Source organism: Ursus arctos, unplaced genomic scaffold (genome assembly GCF_023065955.2).
Source record: "Ursus arctos isolate Adak ecotype North America unplaced genomic scaffold, UrsArc2.0 scaffold_9, whole genome shotgun sequence".
Taxonomy (NCBI): Eukaryota; Metazoa; Chordata; class Mammalia; order Carnivora; family Ursidae; genus Ursus; species Ursus arctos.
In genome coordinates this window covers 43,036,063-43,056,586 of record NW_026623111.1, presented here as the reverse complement: position 1 = coordinate 43,056,586, position 20,524 = coordinate 43,036,063, and the positions used below count along the sequence as shown (strand labels likewise).

Below are 20,524 nucleotides of genomic sequence, written 5' to 3'. Positions count from 1 at the left end.
GTCCCTAATTGGTTGTTTCTAAGTGCACTAGAGAAAGTGAATTAAGAAATGACTGGCTCAGGCCTTTAAGTTCCCTCCTTAATGTCTCAGTAAGGGACCAGAAAGTTTCTGTAACTTCCCTAAAAGAAACCCTTATATTCTATGGTCATAGGGCTGAAAATTCTGAAAACCAAACTCACAATCTAATTCTGTGAGTGGGTTAATTACAGTGCAAATTGAATTACCAAATTTGTATGGTCTCCTATGTTAAAGTTAGAGCAATGGTTGGGAGGGAATAGGACCTTGAAAATTGGAATAGGGATATATGGGCAGATTCCAACAAAGCTGGGGACTTTAAGCCCATAAATACTGCTGAGCGTTCTTACCAATACAATCAGCCATTCTTCCCCTGCCTGAACGGGTTAGAGTCCCCTTGCCTGAAGAACCTGGAATAGGTTCCCCTGAAGTTGATACCTTCTAGGTAACTGCTGACCTAACCCTACTATCTCTCATTGCTTCTAGATTTATAACCAGACCCAAGTTCCAACTTCCAAAACAGCCTTCCATGTACTTCTCTGTCAGCTTCCATAATTGCTTAAGGTCTAATTCTGCATTGTTGTTCTGCGTCTCTGATCAAATCCTAAGTGACACAGTAGGCACAGAGGAGGCAGTCAGAAAAGTTCATTTGATGAGAGGAGAAAATAAACAGGGAGAAAAGTAAAATATATCTAGAAATAAGAGAAGAGCATGTTACAGTTATAAACGTGTTGTTACAAAATCAATCAGGAAGTGTTTCTTTCACATGGACCCACTTACCCTTTTTGGAGGAACATAGTTTGGACTTGTGGCTTTGGCTATTGAGAGTTGTAATATCCGGGAAGAAGGAAAAGAGATTTGAAGAGAATCTCTTGTTAAGTAATCACTGTAGGGCCTATATGCAAATGGAACATGAAATATTATAATTGTTGGAGGAAAAATAACTGCATTTTTCATTACTGTACTCAACCTCTGATCGATTATGTGTAATTTTTCCTATCTCAGAAACCTCTTTTCCCATAATCATTAGTGTTTTTTCTACCAGACTGGTATTTCCTAAAATTTTTTTTACTATGATCCACAGTAAGAAGTTATATTGTGATATAGTATATGTAAATCTGTGTGTGTGCGCGCACATGCGCGTGCACATGTATCTGAAACAAAGTTATTATGAAACAATGCTTGCCCTGAGCAAGGTATTCTGATTTTTTAAATTTCATTTGATTTCATTAAAAAAAAAAAACTGGAATCAAATTCACGATCCACCGATGGGTTGAGACTTGCAATTTAAAAAACACTTCACTTCCTACCAAAACCTCGTATTAAATCCCTGAGATAAAAATTCCAGTCACTACCAAGGACCCCTCTGTGATAGCCAGTCTCCTCTGCAGTGCAGTTTGAGATAGTGCTGATCGTAACTCCTAGGAACTTGGCCCATTTTCATAGGCTGGTCCCCACATATCCCTTTCCTGGTACAAAAACCTACCAACCAACAAACCTACAAACCTAATATGAAAAAAGTTTTTCACAACTAAATATAGGATTTCCCTCTAGGGATAGTCTGTTAGCTTTTAAAACTGATGCATAATTAACATACCATAGAATTTACCTTTTTGAAGTGTACAAGTCAGTGGTTTCTAGCATATTCACGAAGTTGTGTAAATACTGTCACTATCTAAATTCAGAATGTTTTCATCACCCCAAAGAGAAACCCTATACCGATAAACAGTCCTTCTCCATTATTTCATTCCCCAACCCTGTGCCCCCAGAATCACTGATCTATTTTCTCTTTCTATGTGTTTGCCTATTCTGGAAATTTCAAATAAATGGAATCATACAAATATGTAGCCTTTTGTGTCTGGCTTCCTTCACTTGGCATATTTTCAGGATTCGTGTATCAGTACATCATTCTTTTTTATGGCTGAATAATATTCCATCAAATGATTTACCACATTTTTAAAATCCATTCATCCATGATGAACATTTGAGCTGTTTCCACAAGTTTTTGTGTGAGCATATATTTTTAATTCTCTTGGGTACATGTCTAGAAATAGAATGCTGATCATGTAACTCTATTCTTAACATTTCGAGGAGCTAAAAAGCAGTTTTTAAGCTGCACCATTTTGCATTCCAACCAGCAATGTACAAGGGCTTCAGTTTCTCCACATCCTCACCAATACATATATTCTATTAATTATTATTATTATTATTACCATTCTAGAAGGTTTGAAGTAGTATCTTGTCATTTTAATATGCATTTCCAAGATGACTAATGATATTTGGCATCTTCATATGTGTTTCTTGTTCATCTGTATGTCTTCTTTGGAGAAATGTCTATTCAAATCATTTGCCCATTTTCTAAACTGTGTTGACTTTTTTTGTATAGTTCTAAAAATTATATATATATATATACACATTCTGAATACTAGTCCCTTATCAGATATATGATTTTCAAATATTTTCTCCCAATATGTGGGTTATCTTTTTACTTTCTTGATAGTGTCCTTTGATGCACAAAAGTTTTTACTTTTGATGAGATCCAATTTATTATTTTTTGTCACGTGTTTTTGTTGTCATATCTAAGAAACCATTGCCTAGGTCACAGAGATTGATGTCTATGGTTTTTTCTAAGGCTTTTTATAATTTTATCTCTTATATTTATAGGTCTGTGATCCATTTTATTTTTTTTAAGTTTAAAAATTATTTTATTTTATTATTGTTATTTTTTAAGTAGGCTCCATGCCCAGCATGGACCTGAGAGCAAGACCTGAGCTGAGATCAAGAATCTGACACTTAACCAACTAAGCACCCAGTCACCCCTAAGATTTTTTTTATTTTTCAATAATCTCTACACCAAATGTGGGGCTCAAACTCACAATCCTGAGATGAAGAATCTCACGCTCTTCTGACTGAGCCAGCCAGGTGCCCCTGTGATCCATTTTAAATTAATTTTTGTGTATGGTGTGAAGTAGGGGTTCAATTTCATTTGGATATCCAGTTATCCCAGCACTATCTGTTTAAAAGACTATTCTTCCCTGATTAAATTGTCTTGGCAGTCTTATCAAAAATAAATTGACCATAAATACAAGGGTTAACTTCTGCACTCTCAGTTCTATTCCATAGATTTATATGTCTATTGTTACGCCAGTAACATGCTGTCTTGATTACTGTAGCTTTTAAATAAGTTTTCAGGGGCACCTGGGTGGCTCAGTCGGTCAAGCGTCTGCCTTCAGCTTGGGTCATGATCCCAGGATCCTGGGATAGCACCCCACATTGGGGCTCCCTGCTCAGTGGGGAGCCTGCTTCTCCCTCTCCCCCTGCCCCTCCCCCCACTCATGTGCGCACTCTCTCTCTCTAATAAAAAATCTTTATAAATAAATAAATAAATAAATAAATAAATAAATAAATAAGTTTTCATTATTTTTTTTCAAGATTGTTTTTTGCTATGCTGGTACCTTGCTTTTCTATATGAATTTTAGAATTGCCTTGTCAATTTCCACCAAAAATGGCAGCTGGAATATCAATAGGGATTGCACTGAATATGTAGATCAATCTGGAGAGAGTCACCATCACAACAAAATTAAGACTTCCAATCCATGAACAGGAAATGTCTTTCCATTTATTTAAGTCTGATTTCTTTTAACAATGTTTGTAGTCTTCAGTGTACATGTCTTGAACTTCTTTTGTTAAGTATTTTGTTCTTTTATTATTTTTAATTTTAGTAAAATACATATAACATAAAATCTACCATCTTAACCATTCCTTTTTTTAAGATTTATTTATTAATTTGACAGAAAGAGAGAGAGGGCACAAGTTGGAGGGGGCAGGGGGACAGAATCTTCAAACAGACTCCCCACTGAGCATGGAGGCCAATGTGGGGCTTGATCTCACACCCATGAGATCATGACCTGAGCTGAAATCAAGTGTCGGATGCTTAACCAACTCAGCTACCCAGACATCCCCCATCTTACCCATTCTTAAGTGTATAGTACAGTAGTGTTAGGTGCATTCACATTGTTGTGCAATCCATCTGCAGAACTCATCTTGTGAAACTCTATAGCAATTAAACAATTAACTGCCCCCACCCTCTATAGTAAACAAACTGAGTGAGGGTTGCTGAAGGGGAGGTGGGTGGGGGGATGGGGTAACCAGTGGATGAATATTAAGGAAGGCACATGATGTAATAAGCACTGGGTACTATATAAGACTGATGAATCACTGACCTATACCTCTGAAACCAATAATACGTTATATGTTAATTAGCTTAATTTAAATTTTAAGTATTCCTCTGGATTATAAATACAGATATTTTAAAAATAAAAATGAATATAGATATATAAATATCAAATTATATGTACATTTTAACTAAATTACCAGATTTTGTTGAATGAACTGATAAATAAGGAAACAAAGAAATTTTGTGTGAGGAATTGGGCCTCTTTTGCTGGAATCTATGATGGAAAAAGACCCAAGTTGTCCAGTTCAATTCTCTCTCTGAATGTAGGAGTCTTTTCTAAAATCCATGTAAACTCGTCATTCCAGGCTGTGCTTGAACAAGTGCTTTCAGGGGTTGGGGTGAAGGTGGCAGTTGACTTTTCCAATAAACATTTCCATTACTGGAGAGCTGGTCAGAAAGATTTTCCTACACCTAGCTGACCCCTGCTGCTCTGTAAATTCTTTGTTCTAGATCTAGTTCTAGGATCAACACAAAGTAATTTTACTTCTACCTCCTTTTCCTTATTCAGATGCTGACCCTTTCAATATCTGAGCACAGCTATCACTACTTCCTCGGTCTTTTCTCTAGGCTAAACATGTCATTTCTCTTAACTATTTTTCATGTAACGTAGTTTCCAGAGGCCTCAACATTTCATTCAGCTCCTTCTGAATAGTCTCAAATTTAGTATCAGTTTCTTAAGGTATAACATCCATAAGTGGACACATACACTTAATGTGTCTCGACTAAAGTACTATACATAGTACTATCACCTCCTTGTAATTGTACACCATACATATTCCATTAATGCAACTTAACATTTTCCCAACAACTACATCACAGCCTTAGCTCCCATGTGGAAGTACCACCTAAGCTGTCTTTTAAAGACAAGGAGAAATTCAGCATTCAAAGCAAGAAGAAAAACATTTGAAAAGTCATAGAAACATAAGAGAAACATCAAGTTCTACAAATTGAAAAAACTTGCAATGTTTCATTTGCATATTTCCTTTTAATTGGCTGACAATGTAAGTTCAGAGTGAATTTTAGTTTCACCACAATTTGAGTCAAATGTAATTACTGGTGGGGCGCCTGGGTGGCTCATTCGGTTAAGCGTCTGAGTGTTGATTTCAGCTCAGGTCATGATCTCAGGGTCGTGAGATCGAGCTCCAAGTCATGGAGGCTGCTTGAGATTCTCTCTCCCTCTGCCCTGTCCCAACCTGCTCATGCATGCTGTCTCTCTCTCTCACTCTCTCTAAAAAAACAAACAAAAAACCCCACAAATGTAATTACTGGTGATGACCCTCTGGTTACCTACAGTTGCTGCATACATTTGAGTTTTTACCCTGATCCTTTGAAATGCAAGTGGACTTCCAGTTTATGAAACTACATACACTAAAATAAGAAAAACATTGTGAGGTTTAACCAAATTAGATTAGAATTTATGGAGATTATCAAGGTATTCTACCTATTTATTAGACATTCTTTCTTGAATCTGTTGGGCAGTGCCAGCTTCTGGATCCTTTTGGAGGGTTGGCTAAACAGTGCAGGAGAAGGGATCTCCCAGATTACAGACTCTCTGCCGCAGTTGTAGTAATATTGAGGCCTGAAAGTTGTAGAAAAGAAAAGAACTGAGTGAAACGAGTATGAATTCCAATAACAGTAATTTCCAACAATGACCCCCAACTCTACGCCTAGGAGCAGGTATGACAGTTTATCCCTTTACTACTGAGCTATTTTCCACATGGGGAGAAATCAGGAATGGTCACAGCCATCAAGTTCCAGCTGGTTTCTAATATCCTATTCCAAAATAAAGGTTCTGTAATAAATTGCGTTCTTTTAAATAGACCAAAAAGTAACTAATGAAAAGGGAAAATTTGCTGCTTTTAAAACCAAATACCTTCTTAGTCTCTCAGAGATAATCACTAGAGATTGCACAGATATTAAAAGGAAAATAAAAGGCTATATGAACAAGGTTATGCCCACAAATTTTAAAACTTAGGTGAAATAGATAAATTCTTTGAAAGACACGAACTACCAATGCTCATTTGGAAAGATACAATCTGAAGAGCCCTTGTCAAGAGTTTACTAAGCAATTCCATGGTCTTGTTGCCGCAGCACTCATTTTGTTTGACAAAGCAGCCTCCAGGCACCTTAAACTGACCTTAGCCCATCTCACAAGCACATGCCCTAGATACCAGTCCACCGAGTCATAAGGAAATGTACATTCCTGATACGACTTTGCCAATAGCCCTGCAACCAACAGTCTCCTTCCTGACTCCCAATGCCTTCCTTTCTTTATGCATCCTTTAGATATGAGTCCCAAGGAGCTTACCAAAGCTCTGCTCTTTTGTTTGAATTGACCAATCTGGCTTTGGCCTAGGAACTCCAAAGCACTCCACCTGCAGCCCTAATAAGACATGTGCCCTAGGTCCTGCCTCTCTCTGCACTGTTTTAACCTCCATGCATGACTCCTCGAGGCATGCCAGGTACTTCCAGGATCTGTGAGTAATGAACTTCACTATTTCAATTTCTGTTAAGGTCTGTTGTTGAACTGTGATCCCATGCTTCACTTAACAAGCGTTATTTTGACAAATTCGTAACAGCCCTATATCTATTAAATAAATTGAATTTATAGTTAAAAACCTGAACTAGAGGGGCGCCTGGGTGACACAGTCATTAAGCGTCTGCCTTCAGCTCAGGGCATGATCCCGGAGTTCTGGGATCAAGCCCCATGTCAGACGCCTCCACTAGGAGCCTGCTTCTTCCTCTCCCACTCCCCCTGCTTGTATTCCCTCTCTCGCTGGCTGTCTCTCTCTGTCAAATAAATAAATAAAATCTTAAAAAAAAAAAAAAAAACCTGAACTAGAGGGTATTCTGCTAAGTGAAATAAGTCAGTCACAGAAGGACAAATACCATATCACTTCACCCATCTAATGGAATTTAAGATACAAAACAGATGAACATAAGGGAAGGGAAGGAAAAATAATATAAGAGGAAAACAGAGAGGGAGGCAAACAGTAAGAGACTCTTAACTCTAGGAAACAAACTAAAGGTTGCTGGAGGGGAGGTGGGCCGGAGGATGGGGTAACTGGGTGACAGGCATTAAGGAGGGCACGTGATGTAATGAGCACTGGGTGTTATATGTAACTAATGAATCACTAAGTTCTACCTCTGAAACTAACAATACAGTATGTGTTAATTAAATTGAATTTAAATAAAAAATCTTAAATTAAAAAAATCTTCCCTCCAAAAAACTCCAGACCCAGATGACTTCATTGTAGATTCTATGAAATACATAAACAAGAAATGCCAATTCTATATATTTTCCAGTTGATTCTATGAGGACAGAATTACCAAAAACAAGTAAAGGCATTACAAGAAACAAAGACATTACCACAAAGACACTATAAGAAAAATCCAGACTAATAACCCCTCATAAACATAGATGCAAAAATTCTAAAGTTTTATTGGAACACAGACATACTCAGTTTTCATAACGTCTGTGACTGCTTCCTGCAACAATAGTGGAGTTGGGTAGTTGCAATGGAGACTTTATGGTCAACTTTACTAACTACCCACTTCCTGAGAAAGTTTGCTGACTTTTGAGTAAAGTCGTATATCAAAAAGAGATAGAGAAATGACCACCTCAATTATCTTGGAAACCAAACTTCAGATAAATAATGGTATCTTTGCCTTTTTCCTGTTACTTTAATTTCCCTCACTATTTGTGCTCATCCCCTCCCCCCACCCAGTCTTTCTTCAAAGAACCAACCAGCAGAAAGCCTAATCATTCAACAAACATGCACTAAAAGCAAATTGGCAATGGGTATCAAAAGCCATTAATAATATTCTCACCTTTACATATAATAATTAACTCATGGTAATCAAGCCCATGGTGGTATGCAAAATCCATGAGAAACTGCATGCATAAATAGTTCATGCACAACAATGTTATATATGATACATATCCCAGCGTAGTACTGCCACTTTATTAAAAACTCAAGGGGTGCTTGGGTGACTCAGTCAGTTGAGTGTCCCACTCTTGATTTTGGCTCTGGTCATGATCTCAGGCCATGGGATCGAGCCCTACATGGGGCTCTGTGCTCAGCACAAGTCTACTTGAGATTTTCTCTTTCCCTCTCACTCTGCCCCTCCCCCTTGATTTGTGCATGCGAGTGCACTCTCTCTAATACATAAATAAAATCTTTGTAAATAAACCCTCAAAATCCTGGTAAGTCAAAACATTATAAGATATAATACAAATCTGTAATAGCTAACTATTAGTCTTGCTCTGGAAAAGTTTTTCTGTAGCATCAGATTAGGAAATATATAGAATCTTTAATCCTTAATAATCTTTTACTACAGATTGGACAATTTATGGCTTTCAGATAAAAGGGCTGGGTTCTGTGTTCATTTTCCCTAGGGACTCCTGATAAAGCAACCTGATAACACACAAACACTAACCTGTTAGGTACATATCGATGGGAGACTTCTTTGGGATGGGCAAGGTCCTCAAGTCTTTTGGTTAGCTGAGCCTTCAAAGCAATACGGGCAATAGGACAAATAGGATCTTGATTTCCCCAAAACAGTTTTCTGTTAAAAAGCAGAAAAATCAAATGGTAAGGAATTCACTACTAATGGACACCTTAGAAATGGCTCTTGATGGCTTCCCTACTGATTTTATTTCACTTCCAGAACTACCTCTATTACAGAATTTAACAATATCCAGTCATCGGAAACAGATCAACTACTTATGTAGTTAAAATAAAAATAAAAGAAAATTGTTTTACCTACTGTCTTAAAACACGGTGAACAAAAATGAACCTATTTTCTGAAAGAGGTCTGTTTATGCCATTGTATAATTAACACTTAATTTATAATCAGGTCAACACAAAACGGGGATGCCATCTACCTAACACTGAGCTCCCGCTGTGGGGAAGCCCTGTACCAAGGGATCAGAAAATAGAACAGTATCAGGGTAATATGAGTAGCTCCCATTTGTGAAATACTGTGGGCCAGGCAATGGGGTAAGTGTTTACGGACATCAGATCTCTTTTTTAGTCTGTAAAATAGTCATGATTCCTGAGCAGAGGGTGAGGAGAAAAAGAGAATCAGTGAGGGATTCACCTGAAAAGGCTTCATGGAAGAAAGTGAAAGGCACAGACCGCCAGAAAGGAGGCACATTCCATGTTGCGGGTACTGTGGGAATTGGGAATAATCAAGTATGGGTCAAGGCATGTTTGGACAGAGGCACGTTGGGAAATCATTAAGTAACATTGTTACAATGAGTAGGGAAGGCAGAAGAAGGTACCTTGGTAACCTAACTTTGCATATAACAAATTGCCACTTAATTGAGCTTAATTATTTAAAAGGTCCTTTTTTTTAACCTTATCTATATTTTTGCATACAATGCTTATTTCTCTACTTTGCAAGCATCAGCCAGTCACCATTAGAAATATTAACGAATGAATTAATATTCCCATCCCCTACATTCTGCTGATTCCATTTCCTAAATACAGCTTAAATCTGTCCATTTCTCCTTATCCTTGCAGCTTTCCTTGTCCAGATCCCATCATCCCCATCACTGCCAGAGTGATCTTTCTAAACTCCAATCTGATCAAGTCACCCCCTTGTTAAAGGCTCTTTAAAGGTTTCCATTGGCTTTACAATGGAGTCCCAACTCCTTACTGTGGCTTACAAGGTCCTCCACAATTTTGACAAAGAGCACCTGCCACTCCAGCCTGTAAGTTCATCCAGGGGAAGGAGTATGACTTAATCTTTTGGAGATTTCCCCTTAGGATAGTTTAGTGGTGTACATGACAGCTGCTCCATCACAGTCTGTGAATGAAGAATGGTGAAAACTGGGAACTCACCTGATGGTGATGTAAAACAGAGTAGAGAGGAGAGGATGACCACAGGAAGAAGAGGCTACAGCAGAAGTCAGGGCCTCAGGTGACGAGGGCCAGAGGGGTAGTGACATTGGGGAAGATAGTAACTCTGTTTCCAAAAGAGAAGACTGGTGGATAGAGGTAAGAGCACCACGGAATGGAGAGGAAGATTTCAGGACAAGATGCATCAAATATAACTTAGATACCAAGAATGGAAACGGAAAACAAAAACAAAAACAAAAACAAAAACAAAAGACAATGGGACTTGGCCAGGAAAATATCAGTGGTAATGGAAAAAGTGAAGAGCATCTTAGGGGTAAATAACAAAACTCTGGTGGAGAAAGCCTAAGGGAGTCAGGGATTAGGAAGCAAAGGTGACATATATATAGTCGACCTTTGAACAACGAGGGGTTACGGGCACTGACCCCATGCAGTTGAAAATCTGCATATAACTTCTGACTCCCCCAAAACTTAACTACTAATAATCTATTGTTGACCAAAAGCCTTACTGAAAACATAAACAATGAACATATACTTTATTTATGTATTTTATGCTGTATTCTTACAATAAAATAACCTAGAGCAAAGAAAATGTTATGATTTTCTTAAATCATAAGAAAGAGAAAATACTTTTAAGTACTGTATTTATTGGGAAAAAAATCTGGGCACAAGTGGGCCTGTGCAGTTCAAACCTGTGTTGTTCAATGTTCAACTGTGTATATTGGTATTGTATTTATTGTTTCAAATTCAAAGCAAAAGGTACCTTAGACACGGCAATTATGTCAATACATAATATAGAGTCCTGATGATGACTTCTAGGGACTGAACCTTTATCAGATCATTATCTGCCTGAAAATTTTGGCCATGGGGTCCTGGGTGGCTCAGTCGGTTAAGTGTCTGCTGTCAGCTCAGGTATGATCCCAGGGTCCTGGGATGGAGTCCCATATCAGGCTCCCTGCTCAGCAGGCAGTCTGCTTCTCCCTCTACCTCTCCCCTGCTCGTGATCTCTCTCTCTCTCTCTCTCATGCTCTCTCTCTCAAATAAATAAAATAGCTTTTAAGAAGAAAATTTTGGCCATAAAAACTAGAAAACACATAGTATAAAAGTATTGAGAATTATGTAAAAGGCAGGAGAGCCAGCTCAAAGCAAGCTAGAAGGAAAGGATCAGTGGGATGAGAAAGAGCAGAGACTATACAGTTGAGAAAAATGTGGATGTAATGTTCATCAGAAAGTGGGGAGACTAACTGACATGTCAAAGTAACATATTACGCAGATGACTCTCCACTCTATTCTGACAACATTTAAAAATTGCCCATGTTTAGCTGTTACATAGCTAACAATATCAGGGAAATAAATGTTTAATCTTTTACAGTCAACAATGAGGACTTAACCTCAGAGCATACGATTCTTATCCATATTGTACCTGTTTGTTGGATCCATAAGATATAACAATATCTGACACAATCACACCCCTAGAATTCGAGAATAAGGGACCTAGAAGGTCAAGAACTCTCGAGAGTTCTGTGTTCAGTCATCCTTTTCTGAACAGCTAAATCTCTAGTCTTACATATTTCCAGAGTCAGAAAACACAAAACAGCTTTCATTAGTCTATTTCCAGAGTGTTATTGTTCTGAAATTCTTACACCCTCTCCCATTATAACAAATATTTATTTAGCTTTCATCTCAATAACATGCTTTATGTACTTGATGATTTATGAGACAGTCTTTAATCTTTCTTTGTCAGTCTGGCCAACCACAAATTCTTTGAATGTATCCTCATAGGTTCCATTTTTTTTTCTTTTCTTTTTTTTTAAAGATTTTATTTATTCATTTTAGGGACAGCGCGCACATGTGGGCAAGCAGGGAGGGGCAGAGATGGGGGAGAGGGACAAAGAATCTGAAGCAGACCCCACACTGAGCACAGAGCCCTACCTGGGGCTCAATCCCACAACCACCAGATCATGACCTGAGCCAAATCCAAGAGTCAGACACTCAACCAAAGCGCCAAGCTGCCTTTTGCAGTTATAATAACATTTTCCAGCTTACTCCTAAAAACAGAACCTAGAAATCATATTTGACTCCTCCTCTCCCTCAGGTTCTTCATTTGTCACTATATCCTATCCATCTCTATCTTGACTCTAACCTTTCTTGTAACCCTTAAAGCCACTCTCGTAGGACAAGTCTTCATTATTTCTCTCCTGCATTATCATAATAGCCCCAAATCAATTTTCCTGACTCTAATTCTCCATGCTATCAATGGGACCATACCTTTCTAAAATAGCCATTGTGATATAATGTAAGTAAATGGGCTTTGTGTGCAATGAACATAGATTCAAATCCCAGTTTTGGTACCTGCAGGCTAGGTTACTTAATTTATTTGAGCTCAATTGCCCAACCAAATCACTCCTTCAAATTTTTTAATGGTTTCAAATAGGAGTAGGTTGGAGATGAGTGTTCTAAGATTACTGACAGTTCTAGCAATATTCATTAACACATCTCTTATCAATGCATACCTCTCAACAGTGTATATGTGTATGTACCCATCCATGAAAAAGAGAGAATTTAAAGCATATTATATTCTTAATGTTTAAAAACAAACCGTTTAAAAATTAAATTTTTAGGTTACAGCAAAGTTGCAGGATATAACATTAATATTCAAATTCTACTGATTTCTTATGCACCAGCAATGAACAATGGAAATTTGAAATTAAAAACAAAACACTATTTACATTAGCAACAAAAAATGTAAATACATAGGTGAAAATCTAACAACATAAGTATAAGATCTCTATAAAGAAAACTACAAAACTCTGGTGAAAGAAATCAAAGTAGAACTAAATAAATGGAGAGACAGTCCATGTTCATAGATACAAAGAGCCAATATTGTCAAGATGTCAGTTCTCTCCAACTTGATCTACAGATCCAGTGTCATCCCAATCAAAATCCCAACAAGTTACTTTGTGGATATTCATTCACAAACTGATTCTAAAATTTGTGTGGAGAGGCAAAAGATCCAGAATAGACAACACAATACTGAAAAAGAAAAACAAAATCAGAGGACTGCCACTGCCTGACTTCAAGACTTACTGCAACCCTACAGTAATCAGACAGTGGTATTGGTGAAAGAATAGATAAATAGATCAATGGGAAAATACAGATCCTAGAAATAGATCCACACAAATATAGTCAGCTGATCTTTGACAAAGGATTGAAAGTTATCTAACAGAGAACAGATAGTCTTTCCAACAAATGGTGCTATAAAACTGGATACCCACATGCACAAAAATGAATCTAGAGACACACCTTATACCTTTCACAAAAATTAACTTGAAATGTATCATCTAAATGTAAAACGCAAAACTATAAAACTTCTAGAAGGTAACATAACAGAAAATCTAGGTGACCTTAGATTTAGCAATTGCTTTTTAAACATGACCAAAGCATGATCCATTAAAGAAAAAATCGGTAAGTTGAACTTTGTTAAAATTAAAAACTTTTGCTCTGCAAAAGACACTGCAAAGAGAATAAAAAGATGAGCCACAAACTAGGAGAAAATATTTGCAAGACACATACCTGATGTCTAACAGTCTTACAAGATTGTAACCTGGAACTCAGGTTACAATAACAATACCATATATGGGGTAGCTTATAAACCACAGAAATCTATTTCTCACAATTCTGGGAGTTGGGAAGTCCAAGATCAAGGCATCCGCAGATTTGGTGCCTGTGAGGACCTGCTCTCTGGTTCATAGTCAGACATCTTGCTGTGTTCCCACATTGCTGAAGGAGCAATGGAGCTCTCTGAGGTCTCTTTTATAAGGACATTAGTCCCATTCATGGGTGCTCCATCCTCATTATTTAATCACCTCCCAAAGGCCTTACCTCCTAATACCAGAATATTGAGGATTAAGTTTCAACTTATGAATTTTAGGGGAATATAAACATTTGGTCTATAGCATCTGATAAAAGATTGGTATTCAAAATATACAAAGAACACTTACATTTCAACAATAAGAAAACAAACACCCAATTAAAAAGTGAGTAAAAGAGGCACCTGGGTGGCTCAGTCATTTAGTGCCTGCCTTCAGCTCAGGTCATGATCCTGGAGTCCCGGGATCTAGTCCCGCATCGGGCTCCCTGCTCAGTGGGGAGTCTGCTTCTCCCTTTGACCCTCACCCCACTTGTGCTCTCGCTCTCTCAAATAAATAAATAAAATCTTTTTTTAAAAAAGTGAGTAACAGAGTTGAACACACACTTCAGCAAACAAGATATGCAGATGGTAAATAAGCATATGAAATATGCTCAGCATCATGTCATTAGAGAATTAGAAATTAAAACAATGAGAGAGATACCACTATACACCTTTAGAATGGCTAAAATACAAAACACCAAATGTTGGTGGGGATGTGGAACAATAGGAACTATTTTATTCATTGATGGTGGGATTAGTAGACACTTTAGAAGATACTTAGCAATTTCTTACAAACTAAACATATTCTTACCATATGATCCAGAAATTGCATTCCTAGGTGTTTACCCAAATGAGTTGAAAACTTTTATCTGCATGAAAACCTGCACATCAATGTTTATAGCATCTTTATTCAGAATTACCAAAAACTGGAAGCAAACAATATATCCTTCAATAGATGAATGGATAAGCAAACTGTGGTACAACCAGACAATAGAATATTTGCCAGTGCTAAAAACAGATGAGCTACCAAGCAATTAAAAGACATGGAGGAACCTTAAATGTATATTGTTAAGTAAAGGAGGCAATATGAAAAGGTTATATACTGTATCATTTTAACTATATGACATTCTGGAAAGGGCAAAACTATAGATATAATAAAAAGATCAGTGGTTGCCAGGGTTTTGGAGAGGGGAGCACAGAGGGAAAGAGGTGAATAGGTAGAGGACAGGTCATTTTTAGGGGGGTGAAGCTATTTTACATAATACTGTAATGGTGAATACATGACATGCATTTGTCAAAATCCATAGAACTGTACAACACAAAAAGTGAACCCTAATGCAAACTACAGACTTTAGTGAATAATGTGTCAATATTTCTTCAACAATTTTAATAAATGTACCACACTAACACAAGATGTTAATAATGGGGGAAACAAGAGGAGTGGGTAGTAATACCGAAACTCTCTCTGTACTTCTGGCCAATTTTTCTGTAAACCTAAAACTGCTTTAAAAATAAAGTGTATCATTTTTTTAAAGCAATAGTTCAGAAACAAAGGAAAAACTTAAGGCTTTACTCAGGAGCCAAAGAAGAAAAGGGGGGTCCTGTGGCCAAAGATGGGAGCTCCATGGGTCCTACTGGCTGGAGATCCAGAGAACAGTTGTGCTCTAGGCAGAGGCTTAGAGATAGTATGTTGGAAGCAGCAAAGCTGAACCCAAAGGATGGACACAAGAGTTTCAAAGTGGTTTTCAAATCTGTCTGCTTATTAGAATCATCTGGGGAGCTTTTAACGCTCCCAAAGCCTAGCCTGGACTCCAGACGAAGTAAATCAGGATTTCTGGGGATGGGGCCCAGGTATCAGTGTTTTAATAGGTCCCCAGGTGATTCCATGGGCAGACTAATTTGAGAACTACTGACTTAGGGTTAGCCTTCCATGTGTTGACTTAAATGAGGGGACAATATTAGTTCAGTAGATTCAGTTGACTAGAGAGTGGATAAACCTGGAATGCAAGGTTAGTGGGCAAGTAAGAATAATACTTACCTATTTAATGTAAGGAACACAATCCTCACAAACAAGACTATGGAATGTTGCCTTACCTATCTGGGGTGCCCCATTGTTTTTTAGGCCTAGAAAGATCTTGGATTCTCTTCCTAGAAAAAAAACTAACAAAAACCAACTGATTAATTCAGAGAGAATGCTTAACCATATTTAAATATGATTATATTAGATAACTCCTACTCAAACAAATCCCATCTTGGTGGGAAAACCCCAAAGCCATATTTGATGTGATTTGAAGAGTACTGAAAGCACAAAGTATTCAAAAATATTGTGGACCCAAAATTCTCACTCCTAAAATCATAATAGTATAGAACATAGTGAAACAGAGATAATAAATATGCAATAAAACCAAGAGCTTATTATCTCCTGAAGACCCTAGATAAAATGCACACTCAATGGGAAAAATTCTCAATTCTCATATTAAGTTTATTTGTAAATGGCCTGATGGCAATGGACCTGAAGAGATTGCACAGGTAAATTTCAGACAGAATATGTGGCTTTGGGAAAGCTATGAAATAGACAAAATATGCTTTGAGTACCACTCAACCCCCTTTCTTCCCTACTTTGCTCCTTTGAAGCTTCCCTGATTGTTCTGAACCTACCTATAGCAGACACAGTTTGTGCTCACGTGTTCCTCCACATTTCCAAGCCTCCCTTCAGTTGTTTATTTTTTAATTTTCATTATTTATTTATTTATTTATTTATTTATTTATTTATTTATTTTTTAGAGAGGAAGGGTGTAGGAGCAGGAGGGCAGGGAGAGAGAATCTAAGTAGGCTCCACACCCAGTGTGGAGCCCACCACGGGGCTCAGTCTCACAACCCTGGGATCACGACCTGAGCTGAAATCAAGAGTCGGATGCTTAACGGACTGAGTCACCCAGGCGCCCCTCCCTTCAGTTGTTTAGAGCCATGTGAATAGTTACTCTAACTTCTGCAGAAGTGTTGAGTATCAATTCCAGGGCAAGCTAAGAGCTTAAGAGCCTCCTCCACTTCCCTCTTCCCCTGTTGCAATGACTCTGGAAGCCACATATTCCAGACGGCATGGCGAAAAGACAGAAGAGGCCAGCCATCTCACCTTGGACTGTGACATGAGGGAGAAATGAACTTTTATTGCATTAAGTCATTGAGAGTTTTGTATCTTATTTGTACTGCAGCATTGATTATCCTGTGCAGATTAATATACCACTTATGTTCCTGCAGCTCATATTGTAGCTATTTATGTACTTCCTTGGAGTTTGAAGGGCCCAATAAATAACAACCTTTTTTTGCCCACAATTAGGAACTAACTGAAAAATAGGTACAGAAGTCAGATAAATAGAATAAAAATACTGTCTCTATTATTGATGAAATGGTATTGAAGGGTAGTGTGGATTCCTGACATTCCTGAATTGAACTTGTCCCCCCAAACTGCAAGCCTCCCCCTGCAGAAGCTAAGTTTGCTATGTGACAGAAAGCATATGACAAATATCATTCACTATAGACAGGCAGGTCCCAAAGAAATAGGACCCAGAAGGGGCCAGTTTTCTCTCTCCCAACTCCATCAAATAGAAGTCATTTCCACCCCCCTGAAGAGTCTTTTTTTTTTTTTTTAAGATTTTTTATTTATTTATTTGACAGAGATAGAGACAGCCAGTGAGAGAGGGAACACAAGCAGGGGTAGTGGGAGAGAAAGAAGCAGGCTTCCAGTGGAGGAGCCTGATGTGGGGCTCGATCCCAGAACGCCGGGATCACGCCCTGAGCCGAAGGCAGACGCTTAATGACTGAGCCACCCAGGCGCTCCTGGAGTATCTAGCTAGCTAGCTATATGGAAAAGCATTCTCCCTAAAACTCGCCTGAACTCTTTAATAGACTTTTTTTTAGTTTCAAGTTTTTATTTAAATTCTAGTTAGTTTACAGTGTAGTTTTAGTTTCAGGTGTAGAATTTAGTGATTTATCACTTACATACAACACCCAGTGCTCATCACAACCAGTGCCCTCCTTAATGCCCATCACCCATTTCACCCATCCCCCACCCACCTCCTCTCCAACAACCCTGTTTGTTCTCTATAGTTAAGAGTCTGTTTTATGGTTTGCCCCTCTTTTTTCCCCCCACATTCATTTGTTTGTTTAATTCCACATGAGTGAAATCATATGGTATTTGTCTTTCTCTAATTTTGCTTAGCATAATAATCTCTAGCTCCATCCACATCATTCCAAATGGCAACATTTCATTCTTTTTATATTTTGCAAGTTTCACTCTGCTTGGTGATGACCTGTTTTTGTTGATTTTGAGGGGAGTTCTTGTGCCTCTTAGACTTGAATGCCTGTTTCCTTCCCCAGATTAGGGACGTTATGTTCAAATAAATATGTTCAAATAAACCTTCTGCCCCTTTTCCCCACTCTTCTTTTTCTGGGACTCCTATGATATGGGTATTACTGTGCTTTGTGGAATCGCTGAGTTCCCTAAGTCTGTATTCATGGTCTAATAGTTTTCTTTCCCTCGTCTTTCTAGCTTTCTTATTTTCCATAATTTTATCTTCTGTATCATCTATTTGATCCTCTGCTTTTTTCATCCTCGTTGTGATTACATCTAGTCTGTTTTACATCTCAGTTATAGCATTTTTTATTTCAGCCTGACTAGTTTTTAGGTCTTTTATTTCTGCAGCCGGGGTTTCTCTGGTGTCTTTTATGCTTCTTTCAAGCCCAGCTAGGATTCTTATGACTGTTGTTCTAAATTCTTGTTCAGTGATATTGCTTACACCTGTTTTGAGCCTAGGAACTTCTAACCATGGAGTGAGAATTCAATAAATGTTAGTTCTTTTTTCCTTTCCCACCCACAATACCTAGTATGACACCTTGTATATAGTCAATGCTCAGCATATGCTAATTGATTTGAATTGAATTGGTATTTAATGGTTTAAAATACATACTTAGGGGCACCTGGGTGGCTCAGCTGGTTGAGTGCCTGACTCTTGGTTTCTGCTCAGGTCATGATTTCATGGGTCAAGAGACCAAGCCCTGCATCAGGCTCCATGGCTCTGGGGAATCTGCTTCAAGATTCTCTCCCTTTGTTCCTCCACAATCACTCAGGTGCATGTTTGCACAGGCACGCACTCTCTCTAAAATAAATAAATCTTTAAAAAAATAAAGAAAATAGGGGCGCCTGGGTGGCACAGCGGTTAAGCGTCTGCCTTTGGCTCAGGGCGTGATCCCGGCGTTGTGGGATCGAGCCCCACGTCAGGCTCCTCCGCTGGGAGCCTGCTTCTTCCTCTCCCACTCCCCCTGCTTGTGTTCCCTCTCTCGCTGGCTGTCTCTATCTCTGTCGAATAAAAAATAAAATCTTTAAAAAATAAATAAATAAAAATAAAAAAATAAAGAAAATATAAACTTAGTTTAAGTGCCTTATAAGGGAAAATCATGGAACTATCAGTAAACCTTTCTCACTTGAATAGGTTTCTAGACAAAGAACAGGTTTGAAGTTAGTAAGAACAGTACCTCACCTCCACGCTCTTTTTTCCCCAATGTCTAATACTCTGGACTCTTCTAATTTCCCCCTTTGCTATTGCAGTTAACCTATCTGCATTTTGTCCCTCAGAACTCTGCTGCTTAATTCACAAGTTTCCAGTCCAAAGTTCTCAAATCCTTAAGGGACCTATGAAGATAATGATGGAAGTCCACAACCTTTAGAATATTTCAAAAGGTCAAATGGAATCCTACACCATCCACAGTCAGGCTGTAGAGGTTACACCAAATACCAAATTTGTTTCTGAATTATACCATCTCCATGTTACTTCATGCTGATAGGACTCTCTGATGATACGCACATCTGATCTTAATTTTTAAAAAAAATTAATAAATGTAGTTTGTTTTGTAAACAACAACAAAAAACTTTCAAAACATGTGATTGTGGTTGTGGGTAGAGATAACCAAAATATTTTTTGGTGGTAAACATTTGGAATCAGCTACATAATCAATATGATGCAACCCCCAAGTCATGCCTGTTAATATCTAGAAACAAAGAAGATACTGTTCATTGGCAAAAAAAAACAAAAAAACAAAACAAAACAAAAAACCTACATCCTTATTCAACAGAAGAAGGGCTTCATCACGTAAGCACCGCATGAGCCCTGCTGAGAGAGCCTGAGCCAACTTTCCAGGGAGGATGGCTAGATGGAGAGAAAGAAAGCCAGAGTTGCAGACAAAACATCTTATATACATTAATCTTTTAAAACAAGTATGCTCTGGCTGCTGTCATCACTTCCAAGCCAAGGTTTCCCTCACTACCTTTTCTTCACTAGCTAAATAATGTTTTTTTAATGTATCATTTTATAGACCAATGACAGTTTCCGAGTTTATTCCTGTAGATGTTAATTGGGTTGTTAGTTCAGTTGGAAATAATCTCATTAACATTTGCTAATTCTGTGTGGAGGTCTAACACCTGTCCTCTTCATTCACTTCTTGTGTATTATGTCACCACAACTACATCTCCACCCTATCTCTTCATCTTAACACAGGCTTCCCCCTTCTTTCACTCCTTGCATTACCTCACAATGTGTAGTCAGGGTCCTAGGCAGAAACAAAAAATGTGGTTGAAGGATTTTCACTCTTGAAAGCAGATTTTTTTAATGAGGATTACATTGCTGTCCCAGTCTCCTGTAGTTTGTCAATAGCTCAGAAAGT

At 38.0% G+C, this 20,524-nt stretch overlaps 1 protein-coding gene across 1 annotated transcript in view; it reads right to left on the bottom strand.

Moving 5' to 3' along the window:
- Nucleotides 1-20,524, bottom strand: part of SPMAP2L (sperm microtubule associated protein 2 like) — a 44,731-nt gene that overhangs the window by 9,218 nt on the left and 14,989 nt on the right. The window contains exons 3-6 of the mRNA XM_044387638.3: nt 15,902-15,967; nt 8,693-8,821; nt 5,694-5,831; nt 796-910 (exon numbers count right to left, since the gene is read on the bottom strand). Coding sequence (XP_044243573.2) covers nt 796-910; nt 5,694-5,831; nt 8,693-8,821; nt 15,902-15,967 — 448 coding nt within the window. The remainder of the gene's footprint in view (nt 1-795; nt 911-5,693; nt 5,832-8,692; nt 8,822-15,901; nt 15,968-20,524) is intronic.